Below are 26,743 nucleotides of genomic sequence, written 5' to 3'. Positions count from 1 at the left end.
AGCGGTTTTGTTCACAGGTCCAGGTGAGATTCAGGTGCAAATTTTTACTTGAATTCGCACCTGAACCGGAACCAAAATCGCACAGGACTCTTTACAAAAAGGGACCACGGCCGCCCTGGACACGTGTGAACCGGCTCCATTGAAAGCTGGTCTAGTTCACATGTTATGCAAAATAGATGCAGTTATACACTTCAATTTCGCACTTCCAAGTCACATATATTTGAGCTTTATAAAGAAAGCAATTTCTAAGCCTCCAGACAAATTTATCTCTATGTAGAACAAGAAATTGCACTCTACAAAGTGGGATGCCAGCTCAAACTTGCCTTGCAGAGGTGACAGCAATATGGAAGGCAGCCTTTCAGTGTGAGTGTGGCAAAAGAAATATTCCGGATGGGTTCGAAGGGCAGTTTTGGAAGCGCTGACAGAACCAGGTTGAGATTCCAAAGAGTCACAGGTGGAACTTTATAAACAAGCCCCTGTTTAAAGACCTTTACCATTCCAATAAGAGGCAAGCTGTGTGAAAGAGAAGAGATTTGCTAAAGATGAGATTTGACCTTCCTTTAGGACCTGGGCTTCAACAGTCATTCTGTTAAAGCCAGTTATTGGGAAGTACAATGTTAAACCAGTCACTAGGACAGAAGATCCAAGCAGTCTGGGAGAGCCCATGCAGAATCTGCCAGGAACCTGATGAGTTCTGAGTAACATATCTGCCTGGGCAAAATCAGTGCGATGAAGGTCACAAAAATACACTCCCGTCTCAGTCCCCAGGAGTAGGAGAGGAAAGAGCTGCAGTGGAGGAAAGGATCAGACTGAAATGATCCCAAAGAATCATCAATGGATTAACAGGGTGACAGTCAGGAGGGGTGACAGTCAGGAGGGGTAGAGGGGGAAGTGCCAGGGAGGCCAATCCAGGACTAGAGCATCCCAATAAGTACGCTCCATTGAGTGATATTGGAGAAACCAGTCAGGGACCAGCACTGCTGGAGCTGAGGGACTCTCCTAGCTGCCAGGGGAAGAACTCCTCCAGTGAGAGTGGGGGGGGGGGCAGCAAAAGGAAAGACAGATTCTGGTGGTAGGAGACTCAATTCTTAGAAGGACAGAGTGGGCAATCTGTAACCAAGACCTGAAGCGCCGAACGATATGTTGTCTACCGGGCGCTCGGATTCGGCACATCACGGATCTTGTGGACAGATTACTGGGAGGGGCTGGGGAAGACCCGGCTGTCATGGTGCACGTTGGCACCAATGACAAAGTCAGAGGCAGATGGAGTGTCCTAAAGAACGATTTTAGGGACTTAGGAGCTAAATTGAGGAAAAGGACCTCCAAGGTAGTATTCTCAGGAATACTACTGGTACATCGAGCCACACCAGAAAGGCAGAGGGAGATTAGGGAAGTAAACAAGTGGCTGAAGAGCTGGTGTAGTAAGGAGGGGTTTGGGTTCCTGGAGGACTGGGCCGACTTCTCAGTCGGTAACCGGTACTATAGAAGGGACGGACTGCACCTAAATGAGGAGGGTGCAGATCTGCTGGGAAGGAAGATGGCCAAAAAGTTAGAGGGGTTTTTAAACTAGGCGATGGGGGGGAGGGTCCAGAGACAGAGATAGCCAGCGCGGAAGATATTCCAGAGGGTAGTATTGGGGGCATTAGTGGTAGGTTAACCAAAGCACAAAAACACAAGGCGAGTATAGTAGCAAGTCCTAGTTGCAATATCGAAACACCCAATACGAGGACAATATGCGACCGGTCTAAACTATGTGGCATGTTCACCAATGCCAGGAGCATGGCGGACAAGATGGGTGAACTAGAGATACTGTTGTACAAGGAGGATTTGGATTTTGTGGGAATTTCAGAGACCTGGTTCAACAGCTCTCATGATTGGCTGGCAAACATTCAAGGGTATACCCTATACCGCAAGGATAGAGATGGTAAAAAAGGGGGAGGGGTATGCCTATATATCAAGAATAATGTACAAGCGAATGTGAGAGAGGACATCACTGAGGGAGCTAGAGAGGAGGTGGAATCCTTATGGGTAGAGCTCCAAAGGGATGAAGCTAAGGGGAAAATAATACTGGGAGTATGCTATAGGCCCCCTAACGTGAGGGAGGAAGTGGAGACGGATCTCCTATCACAAATTGGATTAGCAGCAAGGATGGGAAGTGTTATCATAATGGGGGATTTTAATTATCCAGACATAGACTGGGCGGAGGGAACCGCGCATTCATTTAAGGCTCGCCAGTTCCTTAATGTCTTGCAGGACAATTTTATGGGTCAGATGGTAGGCGCACCAACTAGAAATAAAACATTACTGGATCTACTGATTACCAACAATACAGACCTGATCACGGATGTGGAAATACGGGGCAATTTAGGTAACAGCGATCCCAGGTCAATTAGTTTCAGTATAAATCACACAAATAGGAAACAAAGGGAACACAAAGACACTGAATTTCAAAAGAGCCAACTTCCTTAAACTACAAACCTTGCTAAAAAGGCATAAATTGGGATAAAATATTAGGAACAAAGAATACGGAGGAGAGATGGGTTTGCTTTAAGAGCATATTAAATAAGGGCATTAGCCAATGTATCCCATTGGGTAGTAAATTTAAAAGAGCGAACAAAAATCCTGGATGGCTTAACTCCAATGCAAAAATGCATATAAAAGCAAAGGAGAAGGCCTTCAAACAATACGAGGTTGAGGGATCATCCTCAGCATTCATACTTTATAAAGAATGCAACAAGAAATGTAAGGGTGCAATTAGGACGGCTAAGATAAAACATGAAAGACACACAGCGGAGGAGAGCAAAAAAAAATCCCAAGAAATTTTTTAAGTATGTAAACAGTAAAAAAGGGAGGATAGACCATATTGGCCCCATAAAGAATGAGGAAGGACATCTGGTTACAAAGGATAGGGAGATGGCGAAGGTATTGAATTTATTCTTCTCCTCAGTCTTCACGAGTGAATCGGGGGGCTTCAGTATCCAAAACTGCAGTGTTTATCCTCATGACACAACACAGGAAGCACCTCAATGGTTAACAGAGGACAGAATTAAAATTAGACTTGCGAAACTTAACATTAATAAATCACCGGGACCAGATGGTTTGCATCCGAGGGTACTTGGGGTACCCAGTTAAGTGATTGCCAGACCGTTGTTCCTAATTTTTACATACAGTCTATTGACTGGAATGGTACCAGCTGATTGGAGAAAAGCCAATGTAGCACCAATATTTAAAAAGGGCCCAAAATACATCCCTGGGAATTACAGACCAGTTAGCCTAACATCAATAGTATGTAAACTCTTGGAGGGGATGATAAGGGACTATATACAAGATTTTAGTAATAAGAACGATATCATTAGCAGTAATCAGCATGGATTCATGAAGAATCGTTCTTGCCAAACCAATCTATTAACCTTCTATGAGGAGGTGAGTTGCCATCTAGATAAAGGAAGGCCCGTAGACGTGGTGTATCTGGATTTTGCAAAAGCATTTGACACAGATCCCCCATAAACGTTTACTGTACAAAATAAGGTCCATTGGCATGGACCATAGGGTGAGTACATGGATTGAAAACTGGCTACAAGGGCGAGTTCAGAGGGTGGTGATAAATGGAGAGTACTCAGAATGGTCAGGGGTGGGTAGTGGGGTTCCCCAGGGTTCTGTGCTGGGACCAATCCTATTTAATTTGTTTATAAATGACCTGGAGGATGGGATAAACAGTTCAATCTCTGTATTTGCAGACGATACTAAGCTAAGGAGGGCAATAACTTCTCCGCAGGATGTGGAAACCTTGCAAAAAGACATGAACAAATTAATGGGGTGGGCAACCACATGGCAAATGAGGTTCAATGTAGAAAAATGTAAAATAATGCATTTGGGTGGAAAAAATATGAATGCAATCTATACACTGGGGGGAGAACCACTGGGGGAATCTAGGATGGAAAAGGACCTGGGGGTCCCAGTAGATGATAGGCTCAGCAATGGCATGCAATGCCAAGCTGCTGCTAATAAAGCAAACAGAATATTGGCATGCATTAAAAGGGGGATCAACGCAAGAGATAAAACGATAATTCTCCCACTCTACAAGACTCTGGTCCGGCCGCACCTGGAGTATGCTGTCCAGTTCTGGGCACCAGTCCTCAGGAAGGATGTACTAGAAATGGAGCGAGTACAAAGGGCAACAAAGCTAATAAAGGGTCTGGAGGATCTTAGTTATGAGGAAAGGTTGCAAGCACTGAACTTATTCTCTCTGGAGAAGAGACGCTTGAGAGGGGATATGATTTCAATTTACAAATACCGTACTGGTGACCCCACGATAGGGATAAAACTTTTTCGCAGAAGAGAGTTTAATAAGACTCGTGGCCACTCATTACAATTAGAAGAAAAGAGGTTTAACCTTAAACTACGTAGAGGGTTCTTTACTGTAAGAGCGGCAAGGATGTGGAATTCCCTTCCACAGGCGGTGGTCTCAGCGGGGATAATCACCTGAATGACCGCAACATACAGGGATATACAATGTAATACTGACACATAATCACACACATAGGTTGGACTTGATGGACTTGTGTCTTTTTTCAACCTCACCTACTATGTAACAGTCATGGTCAGAAGATCCCTAGACCTGGTGACTAACTTGCTCAGATTGTTGTAGAATTGAGAAGCAAGGAGATCAACATCCAGCATTCCCAACCTGTAAGAGTCACAAAACACCTCCAGATGACCAGACATTGTTAACTAAGTAAATCTACTTGCCAATTTCCCACAGCTGGAATGCGCATGGACATGGCTGGAATATGAAGTTCTGTCCAAGAGATAATCTGGTCTGTTTCTTTTTGAGCCATAAGACTTCTGGTATCTCCCCAAAGGTTGATGTATGCCTCTCCTCTGGCACAATCTGACAAATTCTGGATCAGATACCTTGCAGTCAAGAGGTTCAGCATGGAAAGGGACTGTCAAATTATTTGCAGCTCCAGTATATTGAGCGGGAGATGAGCTTCCCCTGATGACCAAACACCAAGTGTATCAAGAGAGCCTCAATCAGCGCCCAGTTGTATTTTATAATAAAAATTATAATGTAACCTATGAAAAACATCCACCTAGGTCAACCTACATTTATTTTTTTTTTTTTGCATATCAGTGTTTAAAGCAGAGTTCCACCCATTTAAAAGTCAGCAGCTACAAAAAGTGTAGCTGCTGACTTTTAATAATCAGACGCTCGCCTCTCCCACGGTCCAGCGATGCGGGAGCAGGAAGCCTCGCTCCTCTCCCAGGCATTCTGTGGGCGCCCGACTGTGGCTTCACAGCCGGACGCACACTACACACGCGCGAGCTGCGCTGTGAATGGCCAGGCCATCTTCTGGGACCTGTGACGTGTCCCAGAAGATTGCAGGGAGGGGGGAGAGGTGATGAAGTGGTAGCTGGATGCCTGTAAAAACAGGGTAGCAGCTCCTCCACTAAAAAAATGACATGCCAAATGCGGCTTGTCAGGGGGTCACCAACACTTAAAGTGGAAGTTCCATTTTTGGGTGGAACGCCGCTTTAATTGCCCTGTGCCAGTAAAAAACGGAAGGTTTAGGACTTCCTGTATCCATCAATGGATGATAAAAGCCACCCAGCCTCCTTGGAGATAATAAGCAAAACTGAGCAGGATATCAATGTAACTGTCCCCAAGTGCAGGAATTTGTGTCTACTTTGTGCCTAGTGACTAATCCCCTAGTAGGTAGCAGTATTACCCATGGTTCATGAATTTCAAGTGCGGAGTTCATAACTGGATGTTATGCATTTGACAGCATTATTCCAGCCAAAAGTTTTTTTTTGTTTAGAGGTTCCCCATCACTTCCTGACGTAGAAAACCTGCTCCAACTCAAATAAGTAGGGAAGGGTTAGAACTTTTGGCAATGTCTTTATTCAGGTCTGTGCTTTTCTGTTCCAGTGACAAAGCTCCCTCCATTTTTTGTACAGATCTCCCAGACACAAAAGTGAAGGATGAGAGGATGCCCAACACCTGACTTGCATCTTAGGTCCCTTTCACGTGGGCCAGATCCAGTTTTGCTCAGATTTGTCCACTTATAGCTTGCTGAGCAGAGAGGGCACAGACACAGCAGCTCTGCTCTATGGGCAGCAGGAGGTAAATGGGTCAGCTGTCTGTTTACACCCGACTGTCCTCCAATCTGGCAAGACTGGGGGGAATGGATCCCCTGCTGGAGGTAGCAGAGTGTAAATGGACACATCAGTTTACAGATGGCCCATAGAGGAAAATGAAGGGTCGATTGGGTCTGGCTGAAAAAAATGGACAGACGAACCCGATCTGACCTCTCTCGTGTGAAACTGGGCTTAGTGTAGAGTTCTCCAACCAAGCAGAAAAATATATTTCTTGGGCTGCTTTGTACACCAACAGTGTATACAGTACACAACGCCTCCAGGTTGCAATATTGCATTGAATTTTACAGAAAGTACAGCGCTGCAGTTTGAAGAGGAAAGGTAAAGTTTATTAACATTACAATATGGCTTGGGCAGGAATTGTATATCCTATAAAATTGTTTTTGCCATTTTCTTTCCCACAAAAGTGACATTACCCTTTAATAGGTTAGCAATCCTGAAAGGGTGGGGGGGAAGCCTGATAAGTTTTCTAATTAATACAATCTGTTATTTTGAAGAGATCATCTTTACTGGTTTCAGATGAAAGAAAAAATTTATAAAAAAAGTATAAGCATTTACAGCTAAACTTTAGGCAAACGTTAAAAAAACAAAAAAAAAAAAAAACAAATACATTGTAAAATAAAAAGCAACTTTTGCTGTCCCTTGCACTAACTCTTTCCAACCACTTAGTCTTCTAGGTTGTCTAAACCCAGGCTGTCTTGGACCCATCCCCTGGGGCAGCATCACCATGAAACCTTGGCTCAGAGCAGTACTTTGTTCGATACTTTCTTTGTGTTTAGGGTCTTTATGTCTACAAGAAAAGCATCAATCTTAACAGCAAAAACTGAGGGGACTGCATCCTTCCTAAGCAGGACTGGGAGTCAATTCCTCCTTGTTGTCACACAGTTAATTCCAGCTAGTGCAGTGCACCCACTTGGACATGGCTGATTGCTGCTGCCTGCTCTCCTTCAACAGGCAATTTGTTTTTAAAAGCATATAGTCCAAGTTTCCAGCACACTTACACCTGCCCTGCCTTTCAGGGGTGAAGCCATTACTTACATCAGGCTTTGGGCTTTCCACCCATAGGCTTTGGGTAGGATATTAAAATGAAATCAAATTGGTTTGTCACTCTATACCAAACAACAAACAGAAGCAGTAAGTAAGGTGTAGGAGTTTTATTGGATTCTGAAGGACATTTAGCATGTAACATCATTCAAAATAGCAGCCTGCCGTTATAGCGGAGGCAAGTGAAATCCCTTCTCATAAAACTGCCAAAAAAATAAAAAATGAATACATTTCCCAAAGGTTTATGGGATATCTAGTTCATAGAGTATCTGTTGCATGTCACTGGACCCTCTCTGATAATGTCAGAGGAGGATGGAGCATCCTTAAAAATTATTTATTTTTAGCAAGAGCCACACCAGAGAGGCTGGAGGAACTTTGAGAGCTGATCAAGTGGCTGAGATACTGGTGTAAGAAGGAGAGTTTTGAGTTTATGGAGAACTGGGCTGACTATCAGTTACTGGCTTTACAGTACAGACTGCACCTAAACTGCCCACCCTGTTGGGGGGCAAGATAGCCAGAATGGTGGAGGAACGTCTAAACTAGGATGTGTGTGCGTTAGGGATCAGTAAGAGGTATACTGAGCAGTGAACAAAGGTCAAAGTATGCAACAAATGCAGATGTGTGCAATGCTGGGGGCCTCAAGTCAGATACTAAAGTATCCAAGACCAATTCTAGTAAGCTTGTTGAATGTAAAATTGTAATACAAGAGTGAGAAAGGATAAAAAATAAACTTGTACAAAATTAAAAGGTATATACACAAATGCTAAATGTCCAGTAATAAGATGGAAGAACCAGAACTGATACTATGAGAACGCTGACTTTGTGGAAATATCAGAAACATACGGCTTACATCACTGGCTTACGGCTATCCAAGGGTACTCCCTGTATCAAAGGGACAGAGTAGGTATAAAAGGGGAGGGGTGTGCCTGTTTATGTCAAAAGGTGATTCGATAGGATAGGAGCGAGACTTTGTGGCTGGAGTTTCAGAGGGGTTAAATACATGGTAAATTAATTGTGGGTGTATGCTATAGGACCCCCTAACATTAAGGATGAGGAGGTGACCCATCTTCTTTCAGAGTCAGGGATGGCATGGAGCCAGGGAAATGTTATGATGGGGGACTTCAACTATCCTAATATTGATTGGGCAGATTAAACTGACACCGAATTAAGGTTTGTCATTTCTTTAACATAAAGCACGACAATTTCATTCAAATGGTGGAGGCCACAGCTAGATATAATGCTCTGCTGGACTTTCTAATTTCAAACACAGAATTTCAAAAGAGCTAACTTTACTAAGCTGCGCTCTATAAACGACATGATACTAAATAGGATAAAAATCTTGTACCAAATACTAAATTGAATTAGTCAGTGTATTTTACTGGGCAACAAACATAAAAGGACAAAAGTTAGAACAGGGTGGTCTAGGAAGGTAAAAAAGCATATTAATGGAAAAGGCTGTCCATTAAAAAATAATAAAAGGAAGGGTCACCATCATTTGAAAAAAAAAAAAAAAAAGAAAAATGAAAGATGCTGGATTTTTGAAGCAAGTGCATCTCTGTAGTTGCATTGCTTTGGGTACCTGATGGTACTGTTCCAATGATGAACTTTGTATGATAATACGTTATTTCAATAAAAACTATTGAAATCCCCAAAAAAAAAAAAAAAAAAAAAGAGAATACAATAGTGCAATCAGGGCAGCTAAAATACATTAAAAGAAACAAAAAAAATGTCTTCAAATATATTAATAGAAAATAGGCTAGGTCCGAACATATTGGCCCCCTTAAAGGATGAAAGGATCAGGGGAAGTTGGTCACAAGTGAGAGGGAGATGGCAACTATAATAAATACACATTCTTCTCCTTAGTATATACAAATGAAAAGGATGGGTTTTAACAATCAAGACAGTAATGTTATTAACAAATTCAATGTACCCTTCTGACTGACAGAAACCAGTGCGGAAGTGTACCTAAGGGCAAACCTTGTTTTTTTCCCAATTTGGACAGCATAAAGAAGGGTTATAACCCTGTCAGTTTTTTTTTTTGCAATCTGTGTCCTATTGGGGAGATTGCCCCCTTATTTGTGTTCTGTGTCAACCGTAACTTTGGGATTCTTTCACTTTTACTTTTGATAATGATAAACAGGACAAAGAGTGAATAATCTCCCTAACAGATAACAAAGCACAAAAAAAAGAAAACAATAAAGACAAATTGACAGGTGTAACAGTTTAAAAGCAGTTGTAGGATTCAGTTCCTAGCACGATATATACAGCACAGTGCTTCTGCAGTGTAATTTCTCCATTTCTATGCTTTAACCACTTGCCGTTCGTCCCAAAGCAGTTTACTGTGGCTCTCCTTTGCAGAAGCACACACAATATTTATTATATATATATATATATATATATATATATATATATATATATATATATATATATATATATTATATATATATATACACACACACACACATACATACACACACACACATTATCTCACAAAAGTGAGAGGGCTAGGGGACCAACCCCCTCCAATACCCCCACCAGCCGGGTAGACTCACCCCCTGTGGTCTCCTGAACGGCTGCCGTTGAAGCCTCCTCTCGCTTCATGGTTGGGGTTCCCCCCTTTGGTGAGAGTAGTTGTGGATGCCTTGCTTCCTGCCGAGTGGTCTCCCTCAGCCTAAAGCCGAGAGCCTGCAGTACCGTCTGAACGCTGCATTTTTGAGGAGCCCGGAAACCAGAAGCGCCCTGCTCTAGCAAGGCAAGCCGTGTGATTCTTTTGCGGCACCCGGGAGAAGGAAGTTCTCCGCAAAATGGCGCCGGAATACACACACACCACGCCGCCAAGTTGTACCAGCCTTTGGGGGAAGGATATGTGTGAGCGGAGGATGGCGGCGCCGGCCTCCTTGCGGGTCCGGGGCTGCGGCTAAGGAGACCGACCGAAGGACCGAGAACCTCCTTACCGGCAACCACCTGTAATCTGACTCGTAGTCAGGTAAGAAAGAGGAGCAGGAACCATGGTCCCTGAAGTTCTGGGAACCTCCACTGTGCCCAGGATACTTAAGTTCTCGGGGGGGGGGGGGGGGGATCTTCTCCTGCCCTCTGGAGAAAAATAGGGAAGACCCCCCAGGAAAGGTGAGACTTACCAGACCCAGAGGCTTCCCAAGCCTGTGTGATCTGGCTCCTGGGGGGAGACCTTCAGCCCTCGGTCTAAGGTCCTTTAGAAAGAAAAAAAAAAAAAAAAAAAAAACTTTCGCTGTGGGGAGACACAATCAAAAACTGAGGAGCACAGGGAGGGACAGGGTTTTTAACCTCTATCTTGATTGTGTTTCCTGTCAGGTCGGACCAGTCATCTTAGTGTGCCGTCCTGGAAGATAACTTGTGGGACAAAATTACAAATTTTATCTGGGTACAGTGTCACATGACCACACAATTTTCAGTTAAATTAACGCATTGACATATCGCAAAAAAATGGCCTAGTCTTGAAGGGGAGGTAAATCTTCCAGAGGTCAAGTGGTTAAACTACTTGGTTGATCATGCCTGTTCCTCTGTCTCCCCAAGTGTGCTGATCACGGTAATCATGGCTGCTTATCCACGATACCGTGGTCAGTTTACAAACCCTCCATGCTCCCACAGTCTCTCCCTTCCTGCCAGTCAGCTCAATAGTGATGTAAGAGGCCGATCAGCTCCCCGCCCCTGCCCTCCTGCTGCTATATCGTGTGGATTTAAAGTCACTGCATAATTATTAGAACCCCTCTGTTACAGCAAGCTATGCTGCATAATGTATACGTTTGTTCAAAATTGTCCAGCTAAATACCTTATTTCAAAGCGCCCATGTGCGGTCACGTGGCCTCCAGCCACTCTCCTCCCGGCTGACGTCAGAGGGGAATCTCAGCCCCACCCGCTGTAGTCCTCAGATCGGGTTACGAGAGCGGTGGGAGGTCACGTGACTACATAGCAGTGATCTGAAATAGGGTATTTAGCTGCATAATTTTAAACAAATGCATACACTGTGCAACATAGTTTGCTATAACAGAGGGGATTCCAGTAATTATACACAGTGACTTTACAACCACTTTAAAAATAGACTATAAAAACTTAGCCATGTCATAGCAAGATCAATGTTCTTAAATGTTAAGGACAGCTTACTTACTGAAATGGTACCAGCAGGTTGGCAAAAAGCAAACACGGTACCAATATTCAAAAAAGGGCCACTATATATATGGAAACTACAGATCTGTCAGCCCAACATCAATAGTGTGCAAGCTATTGGAAAGCATGATAAGGGACCATTTCCCAAGAATCCTCTGATGAAAATAGTATCATTAGTAGTAACCAACATGGATTTGTGAAAGACCGATCTTGCCAGACCAACCTTTAACCATTAGGAGGCAAGCTGTAATTGAGATCAAGGCAGGCTTGCAGACAGCGTATATGTAGGTTTCTCTAAAGCAGAGGTCTCCAACCTGTGGGACACGGCCCAACACCGGGCCGTGGGGCCTTTGCTGCCGTGGAGGAGACAAGTAATGTCAGCGGTGCGGCGGCGGGGGAGAGAGATGACATCTCTCATTGCCCGCACCACTGTTCCGCCCTTACAGGGCCGCAAAGGCTGCTCTACACAGGGCTGCAGCCGTGACCCAGAAGAGAGAGAATGAAGTCATCTCTCACCGCCCGCCCTCACTCTCATCTCACTTGCATGTGCCTGTGTTTCACCTGCAGCTGTACCCGCACTGAGGAGAGGCTGACAGCGTTGTACCTGGCTGCAAGTACACTGCAATGCTGGGGGGAGATTGATTTTACATGTAAATGAATTCATGATGCTAGCAGGCAGTGTGGCAAGTGACAACTCCATCTGGTGGCAGGCAGCGTGGCAAGTGACAACTCCATCTGGTGGCAGGCAGCGTGGCAAGTGACATCCCCATCCGGTGGCAGGCAGCGTGGCAAGTGACATCCCCATCCGGTGGCAGGCAGCGTGGCAAGTGACATCCCCATCTGGTGGCAGGCAGCGTGGCAAGTGACATCCCCATCTGGTGGCAGGCAGCGTGGCAAGTGACATCCCCATCTGGTGGCAGGCAGCGTGGCAAGTGACATCCCCATCTGGTGGCAGGCAGCGTGGCAAGTGACATCCCCATCTGGTGGCAGGCAGCGTGGCAAGTGACATCCCCATCTGGTGGCAGGCAGCGTGGCAAGTGACATCCCCATCTGGTGGCAGGCAGCGTGGCAAGTGACATCCCCATCTGGTGGCAGGCAGCGTGGCAAGTGACATCCCCATCTGGTGGCAGGCAGCGTGGCAAGTGACATCCCCATCTGGTGGCAGGCAGCGTGGCAAGTGACATCCCCATCTGGTGGCAGGCAGCGTGGCAAGTGACATCCCCATCTGGTGGCAGGCAGCGTGGCAAGTGACATCCCCATATGGTGGCAGGCAGCGTGGCAAGTGACATCCCCATCTGGTGGCAGGCAGCGTGGCAAGTGACATCCCCATTTGGTGGCAGGCAGCGTGGCAAGTGACATTCCCATCTGGTGGCAGGCTGCATGGCAAGTGACATCTTTATCAGGTGGCAGGCAGTGTGGTAAGTGACATTACCATCTGGTGGCAGGCATAGTGACAAGTGACATCCCCATCTGGTGGCAGGTGACAAGCGATGGTGGCAAGTGACACGCTTAAGGCTCCCAATGATTCTGCATTATGGTGAGTTGAACTATTTTATATTACAATGTAATGATAGAAATAATGCGTTTCAATTATCCTGACACCATACCAACCATGGTGCCGGGATGATTGAAGCACTAACACCAGCCATTGCCCTGAAAAATTGCCCGTGAAAAACAGCTTACCCCCGCGCGCTTACAAGAACCACAAATCGACCCCCCCCCCCGGGCCTTGGCACAATTTTCTTTCTTGCACACAGCCGATCCCTGGTGCCAAAAAGGTTGGGGACCGCTGCTCTAAAACACTTATTGCAATACAAAATGCTTAATTGTATGTATGAGAAAACTGGTTGCAGAGGAGCATCCAGAAGGTGATCAATGGCATATTTTCTCTGTCCTGGGACAAATTCTGGTTAACTTGTCCATAAAAGATATAAAGGTTGGAATAAATAGTTCAATCTCTGTTTGCTGATCATAGGAAGCCAAGTAGGACAATAACTTCAGGAAATAACCTTACAGGAAGACTTCAATAAAATAGAGGCGTGGGCAGCTATATGGCAGATGAGGTTCAATACTGAAAACAGTAAAGAATTACGCTTTGGGGGGAAAATAAGGATGCACACTACTTGCTAGAGGGAGGACCTCTGGGGGAATCAAGGATGGAAAAGGATTTGGGGGTCATTGCAGGCAATAGCATGTAATGCCAGCTGCAGCTAATAATGCTAGCATGCAGTTAATAGGCCAAGCATTAAAATAGTATTCTAGAATGCTACCAACATTACAAAACACAGGTTCAGCCAGATTTAATGTATGCCATCTAGTTTTGGTCACTAATCCTCAGGAATGTCGAACTGGAAAGAGTCCAGAGAAGGGCAACACAGGTAATAAGGGAACTGGAGGACCCGAGTTGTGAGTAATGCCACGTACACACGATCGGAAATTTGGCCAGCAAAAGACAGATGAGAGCTTTTGGTTGGAAAATGTGACCGTGTGTATGCTCCATCGGACTCTTGCTGGCCGAATTCCAGCCAGCAAAAGACTGAGAGCATGCTCTCAATTTTTCAGTCGGAAAAAGTTCCTATCCGAAAATGCGATCGTCTGTAGCAATTCCGATGACCAAAATTCCAATGCATGCTCGGAAACAATTCGACGCGTGCTCGGAAGCATTGAACTTCATTTTCTCGGCTCTTCGTAGTGTTGTACGTCACCTCGTTCTTGACAGTTGAAAATTCAGCGAACTTTTGTGTGACCGTGTGTATTCAAGGCAAGCTTGAGCAGAATCCCGTCGGAAAAGCCATCATATCTTTTTCCGATGAGAAGTCTGATCGTGTGTACACGGCATAAGGATTTAAAAATAAAAAAAAATAAAAAAACCTACTCTCTCTAGAAGAGGCGCTTAAGAGGTGATATTATCGCAACATAAAAATCTTTAAATTGTAACTATGATGGGAGAAAGCAATTTAATCTAGGGTCCCTAAAGAAGACCTGAAGAGCTGGACGACAAGTTGTTCAATCTTCAACATAAGTGGTTCTTTACTCTTAGAGTGGTAAGGATGAGGAACTCCCTTCTGCAGTTGGTAGTGTCAGCAAAGGGTACAGATAACTTCATAAAAACTTTTTGACGTGTTAGCAAACAATGTACAAGGATATTGAAAATAGTAGCGACAAACACACACAAACAGGCTGAACTAGTTAGACTAGTGTCCTTACTAACTATGTAACTAACAGACTTACCTTAATTGTCCTATCACCAGAAGCAGAAACAATGTATTTGTCATCAAAGTCCACTACATTTACAGCTGCGCGATGACCAACCAAGACTCGGCGTAGTGTAATATCTGTAGGAGAGGCCATATCCCATACAGCAATTGACCGGTCTTTTGAACAGGTTACCATTAAGCCATTGCAAAATCGAAGATGCAGTACTGCTTCATTATGATGAATCAGAGTATTGAGTACTTCCCCGCTGTTCACATCCCAAACTCTAAAATGTGAAAAAAAAAAAAAAAAAAAATCAACAAACAACTAAAATATAAATCAAAGCAGCCATTCATTACTAATGCGTATGCATGTGAATAAATTACGCTTCAAAAGCAGAACTCCAAACAAAACTTATTTATGGGGAAGGGATAAAACTTATAATCAGGATTTCTGGCAGCTAGGGGGCTGTCAATTCACTTTCTGCCCCCAATGTTGCTGTTCCCTTATGCAGAAGATAAAGGGATATCTGTAGAAAGAGAAAGCAACAAGTACTCGATAGAGGTTTTCATCCTTCCCTAGTCTATACAAAGCTAGGAAGAAAAATTGGAGGAAAAAAAAGGGGGGGGGGGGCAGTCAGGAAATATTACATACAGTAAACTTCCTGTATAATAAAACATTACTGCTAAAGTCCTCTTGTTCAGATCACAAAACGGTTTAGCCTGATGGACTGCCAATGTCAGTACCCCACGATGACTAGTCACATACTGACCCTGGGTCTGTGGCTGATGGTACTGAGGACAAAGGTGCAGGAAAACAGGCATCTGGCATTTTCACAAATAGGACAGCAATGACAGCACCAATTTCATTTACAATAGATTTTCTTCCAGAAGTCCTTCACATTTCAAGGTAGTATCTTTGGACGACTAAAAATGTATGTCCAAGTGTGCTCTTAACACAAAATTTTCTTTGCTTTAAAGTGGTTGTAAACCCTGTTACACCACTTGTAAGTACAAGTAAGCCTATAATAAGGCTTACCTGTAGGTACTGTAAATATCTCCTAAACCTGCACGGTTTAGGAGATATTTACCATATACGCTTGCGCCGATGTCCTCGGCGCATGTGCACTGAAAAACTTGCTCAATTGTGCCACTTCTAAAGGGCTCATGCCGTGTTAGGCAGCTCCCATGTGCTTGCGCGGGAGTGACGTCATTGCGGCTCCAGCCAATCACAGCACCGGAGCTCACAAACTCGGAAATAACGGCGGGAGACATGTTGCTGGTCACAGCGGACAGCGGTATATGGGGACCGCTGCAACAGCTTCGATCTAAGGTAAGTATTTCATAATGAGCTAGTATGCGATACAAACTAGCTCATTATGCCTTTTGCCTTTGCAGGTTTTTTTTTTTTTTTTTCTATCGGTTTACAACCACTTTAATGAACACCTGAAGTCAGATTTACCTTGCAAAACAACTGTTGTCATGATATGAATCCAAGTTCCTGTGTGTTAACTTCAGTTTTTTCTTGAGCACCTTGGGAATCCTAAACCTCAGGGTGCTCTTGAAGAAAATCTCCACCAGTTCTCCTAGTCAGTTATCTCCAACAGCAAAAAACAGGGTGTGGACCAAAAGAAATAATAGGATTTTTATAACAGCTTACCTGTAAAATCCTTTTCTTGGCGTACATCATGGGACACAAAGCCTAAGTAATAACTTAATGGGTTATGGGCCACCTTCAGGTGATGGACTCTGGTATACCCAATACAAGAAGTTCACTCCCTTATATAACTCCTCCTTCCAGGAGTACCTCAGTTTTTGTAGCAAAGCAATATACTTAAACCCCATAAAAGAGGGTAGGGACCTCTGTGTTCCATAATGTACTCCAAGAAAAGGATTTTACAGGTAAGCTGTTATAAAAATCCTATTTTCTTTATTGTACATCATGGGACACAGAGCCTAAGTAATAACTTAATGGGATGTCCCATAGCAATGCTATTTGAGGGGAGGGAGAGACAACCTGTAGAGCACCCCCAGACCTGAGGACTTGTACTGCTGCCTGCAGCACACTGCGCCCGAAGGCGTTATCCTCATACCTCCTTACATTCAACTGAAAAAATTTTGTGAATGTATGTACTGAAGACCAAGTTGCATGTGGCCTTGCAGGTCTGAGCCATGGAGGCCTGGTGACGCACTGACCGACCTGGTAGAGTGCGCCTTAACTTGAAAAGGAGGAATCTTATCCCTTAAATCATAAGTTTAATTATAACTTCCCCAAACCACTTAGCGACAGTGGATTTTGACGCTGCCTGTCCTTTCTTAGGACCCTCTGGCAGAATACATAAGACATCAGTCTTTCGATACTGAGCAGTTGCCTTTAAATAGATTTTCACTGCTCTCACCACATCAAGACAATGTAGTGACTTCTCTTCCCTTGAACATGGTTTTGGAAAAAACGATGGCAGGACAATATCTTGGTTCAGGTTAAAACCTGAAACCACTTTTGGTAAAGAGACTGGATGAGGACATAACACCACTCTGTCCTCATGAACAATCAAGTATGACTCTTTACAAGAAAGAGCAGCCAATTCCAAAACCCTTCTTGCTGAGGATATAGCAACCAAGAACACCAGAAGGACTAAGGGAATATGCTGTATCGGTTCAAATGGCTGTTTTTGTAACACTGACAAAACTAAGTTGAAGTCCCAAGGGTTCAAAGGTGATTTAACTGGCGAATTAATCCACATCACCCCTTGCATAAAACCCTGGACTAACGAATGCGTAGCAATCGGTCTTTGAAATAAGATTCATAAGGCAGAGACTTGGCCCTTAATAATACTCAAGGCCAATTTCATCTCTATGCCTAATTGTAGAAAGGCAAGAATTCTGCCTATGATATATCTCCGAGGGTGCCAAGCCTTGGATTCACACCAGTAAACATAAGCCCTCCAGACCCTATAATATATAGTTCTGGAAGCTAGCTTCCTTGCATCAAAGTAGAGATAACTGACCCGGAAAGCCCACATTTCTTCAGAATGTGGGTTTCAATAGCCAGCCCGTTAAATTTAGCATTCGTTAAGTAGGATAGAATATCGGCCCCTGTGAGAGCAGGTCTGACCTTAGTGGAAGGGACCATGGATCCTCCACTACCATCTTTTTTTTTTTTTCCACATCAGTAAACAGTATTTGGAGGGCTAAATCAGTTTGATGTTCATTAACTGTCGCCTTCTCGTATTCACATCATAGTGGATTATACTTTTTCTCATTGCTTTTTATATCGTCATAATGACCAACGGATTCCATTATGCCTCTTTACCAACAAGTCCTCTGTCACTTCCATCTCGTAAGCCCCACCAACTAGGACTCGATAACCAAAGGGACCCATCCTTTTCCAACTCAGTTTAGAGAAAGAGGGGACCAGTAAGGAGAAAGAAAAAGGACAAAGACACCAACAAAAAATACAAGAAGAGAGGTTTGTAAAAATGAACTTGTGGGCTCCCCGTGCCCATCTTCTACTGACCCAGCCTGTATTGTGTACCAACTTACCTATGCCCTAATACCCCGACCCCCCCCCCCCCCACCTACTCCCTATATATTTATCCTGTGCCCTACTAAACTATATATTTAACTAAAAATGTTCATATCCAGAAACACTTTATTATAGCATCCTTTGCCTGCAAGGATACCAGTTGCCTATATACCTATATTAAGCCCATCCCACAGTCTATTCCTTGTCTATGCCGATCCCACTATTAATGACTCTTCACTTTCTCTATCCACATCTTCCACATGCTTTCAAATTCCTGAAGATTGACCCTTTTTATGTACTCCATTCTTTCCCTACCCAAGGTTTCATTCATTGTAGAGATCCAGTCTTTCACGGTGGGGGCTCCTTTACCTGCCATCTAAGTGCTATCAACTTTCTAGCCTGAAACAGGGCCCGCGTGACAGCTAAGGTAGTACTCAACCTTTCTCCCATCACTCTTCTATGCCCCAGAATACAAGTCAGGGCCTCGTTTGCCACAGTCGTACCGAAAATATTTCCCAAGTTCCCAGTCACCTCCTCCCAGTATCTAAACAGCTTGGGACACCTCCACACCATGTGAATGAGATCTCCTGTCCTTCGACACCTGGGGCAGTTGTCATTGGGCCTTCTCCCAAATTTAAAAAGTCTTTTAGGAGTATAATAGGCTCTGTTTAACAGCATTAAGTGTGAGAGTCTCTGTGAAGGGGTCACAGAAACCTGCGCTCCCAACTCCAAAATTCTCGCCCATTGTTCCTGGGTCATTCCTCCCACCTCCTCTTTAGCCTTTACCCCAAGGAGTATTTCCCTATTAACCGATTTGCTTAATTGGTCATAAATTCTTGAAATTACCCCTCTAGTGGGGGTTATTTGAGTTATGCACTGAAATAGAGGCATCTCTTCCCATCTCGGAGTCTGGGCTTTAAATTGTGCTTTAAGGGCATGTTCCAACCGGACATATAGGAAGAAAGACCCCCGAGGAAGCTTAAACTCCCTAACCAGATCTGAAAATTTCTTTAACCCAGAGTCGTTGTATAATTGACTTAGCTTACTGATACCAAGCTTCTCCCACTCTCTAAATATGCCTATCTTAAGAACTTCCTGCAAATTACGGTTGTTCCAAATAGGAGAGTAGGCTGTTAAGGCTCCATACCCCATCTTTTTCTTAACTGTTTTCCAAAGTTTGATTATCAATTTAATTGTTGGAAATTTATCATGGAACGCGTCCGCCTCTAGGGCTTCAATAATTGTATTATGTGTGGAGCTCAACAACAGTAACTTGCCATTAGGGGTGCCTCCTTTTGGTATCCCACAGCCCAATAATTGCTGCAACTGAGTTGAGTAAAAATAACTCTCGGGATGTGGGAGGGCAAAGCCATCTTTACAATTTCTGCATACCATGATCTTATGGGCCATGCTGGTGCTACCAGAATTACCAGCTTTCTTTCCAGCTTGATCCTGCAAAGAAGTCCTGGCAGCAACTGAATAGGGGGGAATGCATAGATCAGTAAGAACTGATCCCACGGGGTCACCAACACATCTGCTCCACATGCGAGTGAATCCCTTGTCCTGGACACAAAGTTGACTAACTTCATGTTGAATCTGGACGCTAGAAGATCTACGTCCGGAGTCCCCCATCTTTGGCAAACAGCCCGAAAAATGTTGGGGTGAAGAGGCCAATCCCTCGGGAATAACAGCTGGCGGCTTAAGTAATCCACCTGCCAATTCTCTACCTCTGGAATGAAGACTGCTGACAAGGCACGGAACATTCCTTTCTGCCCAAGTTAGAATATGGTTCACCTCTCTCTGCGCTGAGAGACTCTTGGTGCCCCCTTGGTGATTGATATAGGCCACAGCTGTGGCATTGTCGGATTTGATCCTGACAGGACAATCCTTTAACCTGGAAGTCCAGGCCTTCAGAGCCAGACGCACTGCCCGAATCTCTAGGATGTTGATGGAAAAGGCTCTTTGGGTTCTTGACCACTGTCCCTGGACAGTCTTCTCTAGGACTGCTCCCCAGCCTGAAAGGCTGGCATCTGTCATTACCAATTTCCAGATAATTGGTCTGAAGGATTTTCCTTTCAGCAGATTTTGGGTTAGTAACCAATTGAGGCTTTGGGACACCCTTGGGGACAAACGCATTGGCAAGTCCAAAGCTTGGATCGTTTTGTTCCAAGCAGACAGGATACTGTTTTGCAACAGTCTCAAATGGAACTGGGCATAGGGGACGGCTTCAAACGAAGCCACCATCTTTTCCTAACAACCTCATGCAAAGGCGAATTGGGGGATTTCCTTTCGACCTGACCATCTGGACCAGCTCTCGTATGGAGTCGATTTTTGCCGGAGGCAAGACCACCTTTTTCTGGTGTAGAGACAAAGAAATGTATATAATTTCTACACAAAATCAGCTTTCTTTTGGTGGCATTTGATCACCACTGGGTTTTTTATTTTTTGCGATATAAACAAAAAAAAAAAAAATAGCGAACAAAAACCTAGAAAGGTTTTTTAAAAAGTCTGCTATAAAACATGTCCAAAAAAATTAAGAAAAATCTTCTACAAAAATGTTGGCCAAAATGTATTCTGCTACATATCTTTGACGCACAAATATATACAATGCTGTGAAAAAGTATTTGCCCCCGATTTATTATTTTTTGCATATTTCTCACACTTAAATGACTCAGATCAAACAAATTATTAATCAAAGATAACCCACAAAAAAAATAGGTAAGCAAAAAAAGCTGTCCAAACCTGCCTGGCTTTATGTAAAAAAGTACTTGCCCCCTAAACCTAATAACTGGTTGTGCCACCCTTGGTGGCAACAACTGCAATCAAGCGTTTGTGATAACTGGCATTAAGTCTTTGCTGTGGAGCAATTTTGGCCCACTCTTTGCAGAATTGTTTTAAATCAGCCACATTGGAGGGTTTTTCAGCATGAACGGCCTGTGTAAGGTCATGATACAGCATAGCAAATGGATTCAAGTCCAGGATTTGACTAGGCCACTCCAAAATTAAAATTTTCCTTTGTTTGAACCATTTGGAATTGGACTTGCTGTTGTGGATCATCGTCCTGCTGCATAACCAAAGTGCGCTTGAGGTTACGAACTGATGGCTGGACATTCTCCTTTAGGATTTTCTGGTAGAGCTCAGAATTCATGATTCCATCAATTATGATAAGTCGTCCAGGTCCTATAGCAGCAAAGCAGCCCCAGACCATCACGCTACCACCACCATGTCTAACTGTTGGTATGATGTTCTAGTTATGAAATGCTGTATTCGTTTTATGCCAGATGTAACGGGACACAAACCTTCCAAAAAAGTACATTTTTTGTCTCATCAGTCCACAGAATATTTGCCTAAAAGTCTTGGGGATAATCCAGATTTTTTTTTGGTTAATGTGAGATGCCTTTGTATTCTTTTTGGTCAGCAGTGGCTTTGGCACTCTCCCATAGATTCCATTTTTGCCCAGTCTTTCTTATTGTTGAATCATGAACACTGATCTTACCTGAGGCAAGTGAGGCCTGCAGTTCTTTAGATGTTGTTCTGGGTTCTTTTATTACCTCCTGGATGAGTCGTCGTCATGCTCTTGGAGTAATTTTTGAAGGCCGGCCACTCCTGGGAAGGTTCACCACTGTTCCAAGTTATCTCCATTTGTGGATAATGGCTCTCCCCGTGGTTCACTGAAGTTCCAAAGCCTTAGAAATGGCTTTGAAACCCTTTCTAGACCGATACATGTCCATTTCTTTGTTTCAAATCTGTTCTTGATTTTTTTTTTTTGATTGTGGCATGATGTGTGGCTTTTTGTGATCTGTTAGCGTGCTTCACTTTGTCAGACAGCTTCTATTTATGCGGTTTCTTGATTCAACAAGTCTGGCAGTAACCAGGCCTGAGTGTGGCAAGTGAAATTGAACTCCACTTTCCAAAAAATTGTGGTTAATCACAGTTCGGTCATAATTCAGCATGGGAGAGGGGGCAATTACTTTTTCACATAGGGCCAGGCAGATTTGAACAGATTTTTTTCCCTTAATAAAATATAAAATTAAAAACTGCATCTTGGATTTACTCGGGTTATCTTTCTGTAATATTACAATTTGTTTGATGATCTGAATCATTTTAGTGTGAGAAAGTAAAAAAATAAATCAGGAAGGGGGCAAATAATTTTTTTCACAGAACTGTACATACAGTGGTGAAAATTTGTTCCCCTGAACATTTTGTAAGTTTGCCCACTTACAAAGAAACGAAGGGTCTATAATTTTTTCCAGAGGTGTATTTTAAATGATAGAGACAGAATAGCAACCAAAAATCCAAAACACACACAATACAAAATGTTATAAATGGAGTTGCAGTTCAGGTGGAGGAAAAAAGGGAGTTAGAAGTGAAGGAAGAGGGGTGAAGGGGGCTTGTCTATAAATTCCCAATCTAATTATCCCAGTGCTCCTAAAATCATCTTTTAAAATTAATCAAATATTAGGGGATAGGTCTATGGAGGATTTAACATTACACCTACCCTCCCATTTCACCCTATTTCCGTGTTAATCTCTTAACCAAGTATTCCAAATCTTAAATCAACCTATCTTTAATTAATAACCCAAGAGTGTTATTTAACCACTTCAGCCCCGGAAGGATTTACCCCCTTCCTGACCAGAGCACTTTTTACAATTTGGCACTGCGTCGCTTTAACTGCTAATTGCGCGGTCATGCAATGCTGTACCCAAATTAAATTTGCATCCTTTTTTTCCCCCACAAATAGAGCTTTCTTTTGATGGTATTTGATCACCTCTGCGGTTTTTATTTTTTGCACTATAACGGAAAAAGACAGAAAATTTTGAAAAAAAAATGATATTTTCTACTTTTTATTATAAAAAAATCCACTAAACTCAATTTTAGTCATACATTTAGGCCAAAATGTATTTGGCCACATGTCTTTGGTAAAAAGAATGTCAAAAAAACGTATATTTAACGGTTTGCGCAAAAGTTATAGCGTTTACAAACTAGGGCACATTTTCTGCAATTTACGCAGCTTTTAGTTTATGACTGCCCATGTCATTTCTTGAGGTGCTAAAATGGCAGGGCAGTACAAAACCCCCCCAAATGACCCCATTTTGGAAAGTAGACACCCCAAGGAAATTGCTGAGAGCATGTTGAGCCCATTAAATATTTTTTTTTTCCCCGATTGGATAAAAAAAAAAAAAAAAAAAAATTACAAATAGTTGTCACTAAATGATATATTTGCTCACACATGCCATTGTTATATGTGAAATTGCGCCCCAAAATATATTTAGCTGCTTCTCCCGAGTACGGAGATACCACATGTGTGGGACTTTTTGGGAGCCTAGCCGCGTACTGGGCCCCGAAAACCAATCACCGCCTTCAGGATTTCTAAGGGTGTAAAATTTTGATTTCACTCCTCACTACCTATCACAGTTTTGAAGGCCATAAAATGCCAAGCTAGCACAACCCCCCCCCACAAATGACCCCATTTTGGAAAGTAGACACCCCAAGCTTTTTGCTGAGAGGCATGGTGAGTATTTTGCAGATCTCAATTGTTTTTGAAAGTGAAGAAAGACAAGAAAAATGTTTGTTTTTTTTTTTTTTCAATTTATAAAACTTTGTGACAAAAGTGAGGTCTGCAAAATACTCACTATACAGCTCAGCAAATAGCTTGGGGTGTCTACTTTCCAAAATGGGGTTATTTTGGGGGGGGGGTTGTGCCACCTGGGCATTCCTTGGCCTCCGAAACTGTGATAGACAGTGAAGAGTGAAATCAAAAATTTACACCCTTAGAAAGCCTGAAGGCAGTTCTTGGTTTTCGGGGTCCCGTACGTGGCTAGGCTCCCAAAAAGTTTCACACAGGTGGTATCCCCATACTCAGGAGAAGCAACAGAATGTATTTTGGGGTGTAATTTCACATATTCCCATGGCATGTTTGAGCAATATATCATTTAGTGACAACTTTGTGCAAAAAAAAAATAAAAAAAATTGTCTTTTTCCCGCAACTTGTGTCACAATATAAAATATTCCATGGACTCTCAGCAAATAGCTTGGGGTGTCTACTTTCCAAAATGGGGTCATTTGGGGGGTTTTGAACTGTCCTGGCATTTTATGCACAACATTTAGAAGCTTATGTCACACATCACCCACTTTTCTAACCACTTGAAGACAAAGTCCTTTCTGACACTTTTTGTTTACAAAAAAAAATTATTTTATTAATATATATATAAATTACTTTGAACCCCCAAACATTATTTTTTTTTTAAAGCCAATGTCCTACAGATTAAAATGGTGGGTGTTTCATTTTTTTTTTCACACAGTATTTGCGCAGCGATTTTTCAAACGCATTTTTTTCGGTAAAAACACACTTTTTGAAATTTTAATGCACTAAAACACACTATATTGCCCAAATGTTTGATGAAATAAAAAAGATGATCTTAGGCCGAGTACATGGATACCAAACACGACATGCTTTAAAATTGCGCACAAACGTGCAGTGGTGACAAACTAAATACATTTTTAAAAGCCTTTACAGGTTACCACTTTAGATTTACAGAGGAGGTCTACTGCTAAAATTACTGCCCTCGATCTGACCTTCGCGGTGATACGTCACATGCATGGTGCAATTGCTGTTTTCATTTTTTTTTTTTAATCATTTTTATTGTTATCTCAGGGAATGTAAATATCCCCTATGATAGCAACAGGTACTTTTTTTAAAAAAAAATTGGGGTCTATTAGACCATAGATTTCTCCTCTGCTCTCAAAGCATCTGACCACACCAAGATCGGTGTGATAAAATTCTTTCCTAATTTCCCAATAGCGCTGTTTACATCCGGCAAAATCTAAGTCATAAAATGCACGTAGCTTCCGGTTTCTTAGGCCATAGAGATGTTTGGAGCCATTCTGGTCTGTGATCAGCTCTATGGTCAGCTGGCCGAATCACCGGCTGCATTCTCAGGTTCCCTGTTGGGACAGGAGAGCCAGAGAAAAACATGGACGGTGGTGGAGAGGGGCATTCCCTCCCACTGCTTGTAAAAGCAGTCTAAAGGCTAATTAGCCGCTAGGATTGCTTTTACATGAAAGCCGACCGCTGGCTGAAAAGAATGATACCAAGATGATACCTAAACCTGCAGGCATCATTCTGGTATAACCACTCAAAGTCCAGCAACATACCAGTACGTTGCTGGTCCTTTTTGGGCATATATTGTAAACTTTTTTTTCATGCAGCCTGTGGGCTGAAAGAAAAAAAAAAAAAAAGATAGATCGGTGGGTATGCCCACCATTGGAATACCTCCCTTCATCCACCCATTTCTGATGGGCATACATGCACCGTTTATATATGCCGAAGCATGGGGGCATTCGCCCCAAAAGGTAGGAGCAAATCGCTCCTCCGCCCCTGCTGTCCCCATGCTTCGGCATATGCTTTTTTTTTTTCTTTTTTTTTTAACTGTGGTGGTGAAATCACCTCCTACATCGCTGGAGTCACGGCTTATGTATCGTGGGAGCAAACGCTGTTGCTGTCAAGATAAATAAATCCGCGCTGCAACTGAATGGCGTACCTGCTAAGCAAATGATGGTTAACAATAAAACAAAGTATTATCACAGTATAACAGTAAGACTTACTATACCTGCAAAGCAAATACAAAAAAAAAACATAGTAAAAAATAAAACATTTAACGCAACCTGTGCCTAAAATATATATATATATATATATATATATATATATATATATATATATATATATATATATATATATATATATATATATATATATATATATATGCCGAAGCATGGGGGCATCCACCCACAAAAGGTAGGAGCAAATCGCTCCTCCGCCCCTGCTGTCTCCATGCTTCGTCATATGCTCTTTTTTTTTTTTTTTTTTTTAACTGTGGTGGTGAAATCACCTCCTACAGCGCTGGAGTCACTGCTTTATGTATCGTGGGAGCAAACGCTGTTGCTGTAAAGATAAATAAATCCGCTCTGCAGCTGAATAGCATACCTGAAAACAAAAAAATGGTTAACAATAAAACACAGTAAACAGTAAAAAAAATGCATACCTATAAAGCAAACATAATAAAACATAATAACAATAAAACATTGCAGAATAGAATACAGTAAAAAAGAGCAGAATAGAGAGAGAATAGAAAGAACAATAAAACGACAACTATTTTTGTTTTTTTTATTTTATATATTTTTTTGTGTTTTTTTTTTTTACACTTTTTTTGTAACTGTAACTTTTGTAACTGTAACTGGTTCCAGGTTTGGGTCTCTCAAAATGCGATGGCATATTGGGAGACCCTCTGAAAGTGTGCCTAGTCTGTGCTGTACCCTACGCTAATACTCAACTAGTGTATGGTAGCGTTCAAAAACATTCACCAATGCAAAGACCAGGATTGTCAGGACAGGAGGGACAATAATAGCGGGTGTCACGCCTATATCCTCGCTTGCTGCAGACACATCTTTTTTGGGGGGCTCGTTGGGTAGGGGTACTCGGGAGGACATAAAGAAAATGCCTCTCATGCAGCCGGCTTACTGCATTTGGTTGGGGAAGGTGAGGTGGAGCACCGTCCGGAAACAGAAGGGCTCTGAAGATCTCTTCCTGAAATTTAAGGAAGGATCCAGTCCGTCCTGAAGCTCTGTATAGCACATAAGCGTTCAGCAAAGCATATTGAAATAAATAAACACTTTCTTGTAC

At 42.8% G+C, this 26,743-nt stretch overlaps 1 protein-coding gene across 5 annotated transcripts in view; it reads right to left on the bottom strand.

Moving 5' to 3' along the window:
* The window catches only part of FBXW11 (F-box and WD repeat domain containing 11), a 637,027-nt gene that overhangs the window by 224,140 nt on the left and 386,144 nt on the right, over positions 1-26,743 (bottom strand). For all 5 annotated transcript variants that reach the window (XM_073620748.1, XM_073620747.1, XM_073620746.1 and 2 more), the window contains one exon: positions 14,575-14,824. In XM_073620748.1, the coding sequence (XP_073476849.1) occupies positions 14,575-14,824 (250 nt within the window). The remainder of the gene's footprint in view (positions 1-14,574; positions 14,825-26,743) is intronic.

Source organism: Aquarana catesbeiana, linkage group LG03 (assembly GCF_042186555.1).
Source record: "Aquarana catesbeiana isolate 2022-GZ linkage group LG03, ASM4218655v1, whole genome shotgun sequence".
Classification (NCBI taxonomy): domain Eukaryota; kingdom Metazoa; phylum Chordata; class Amphibia; order Anura; family Ranidae; genus Aquarana; species Aquarana catesbeiana.
The sequence above is the reverse complement of the archived record's forward strand: the minus strand, read 5'-3'. Positions and strand labels throughout refer to the sequence as shown.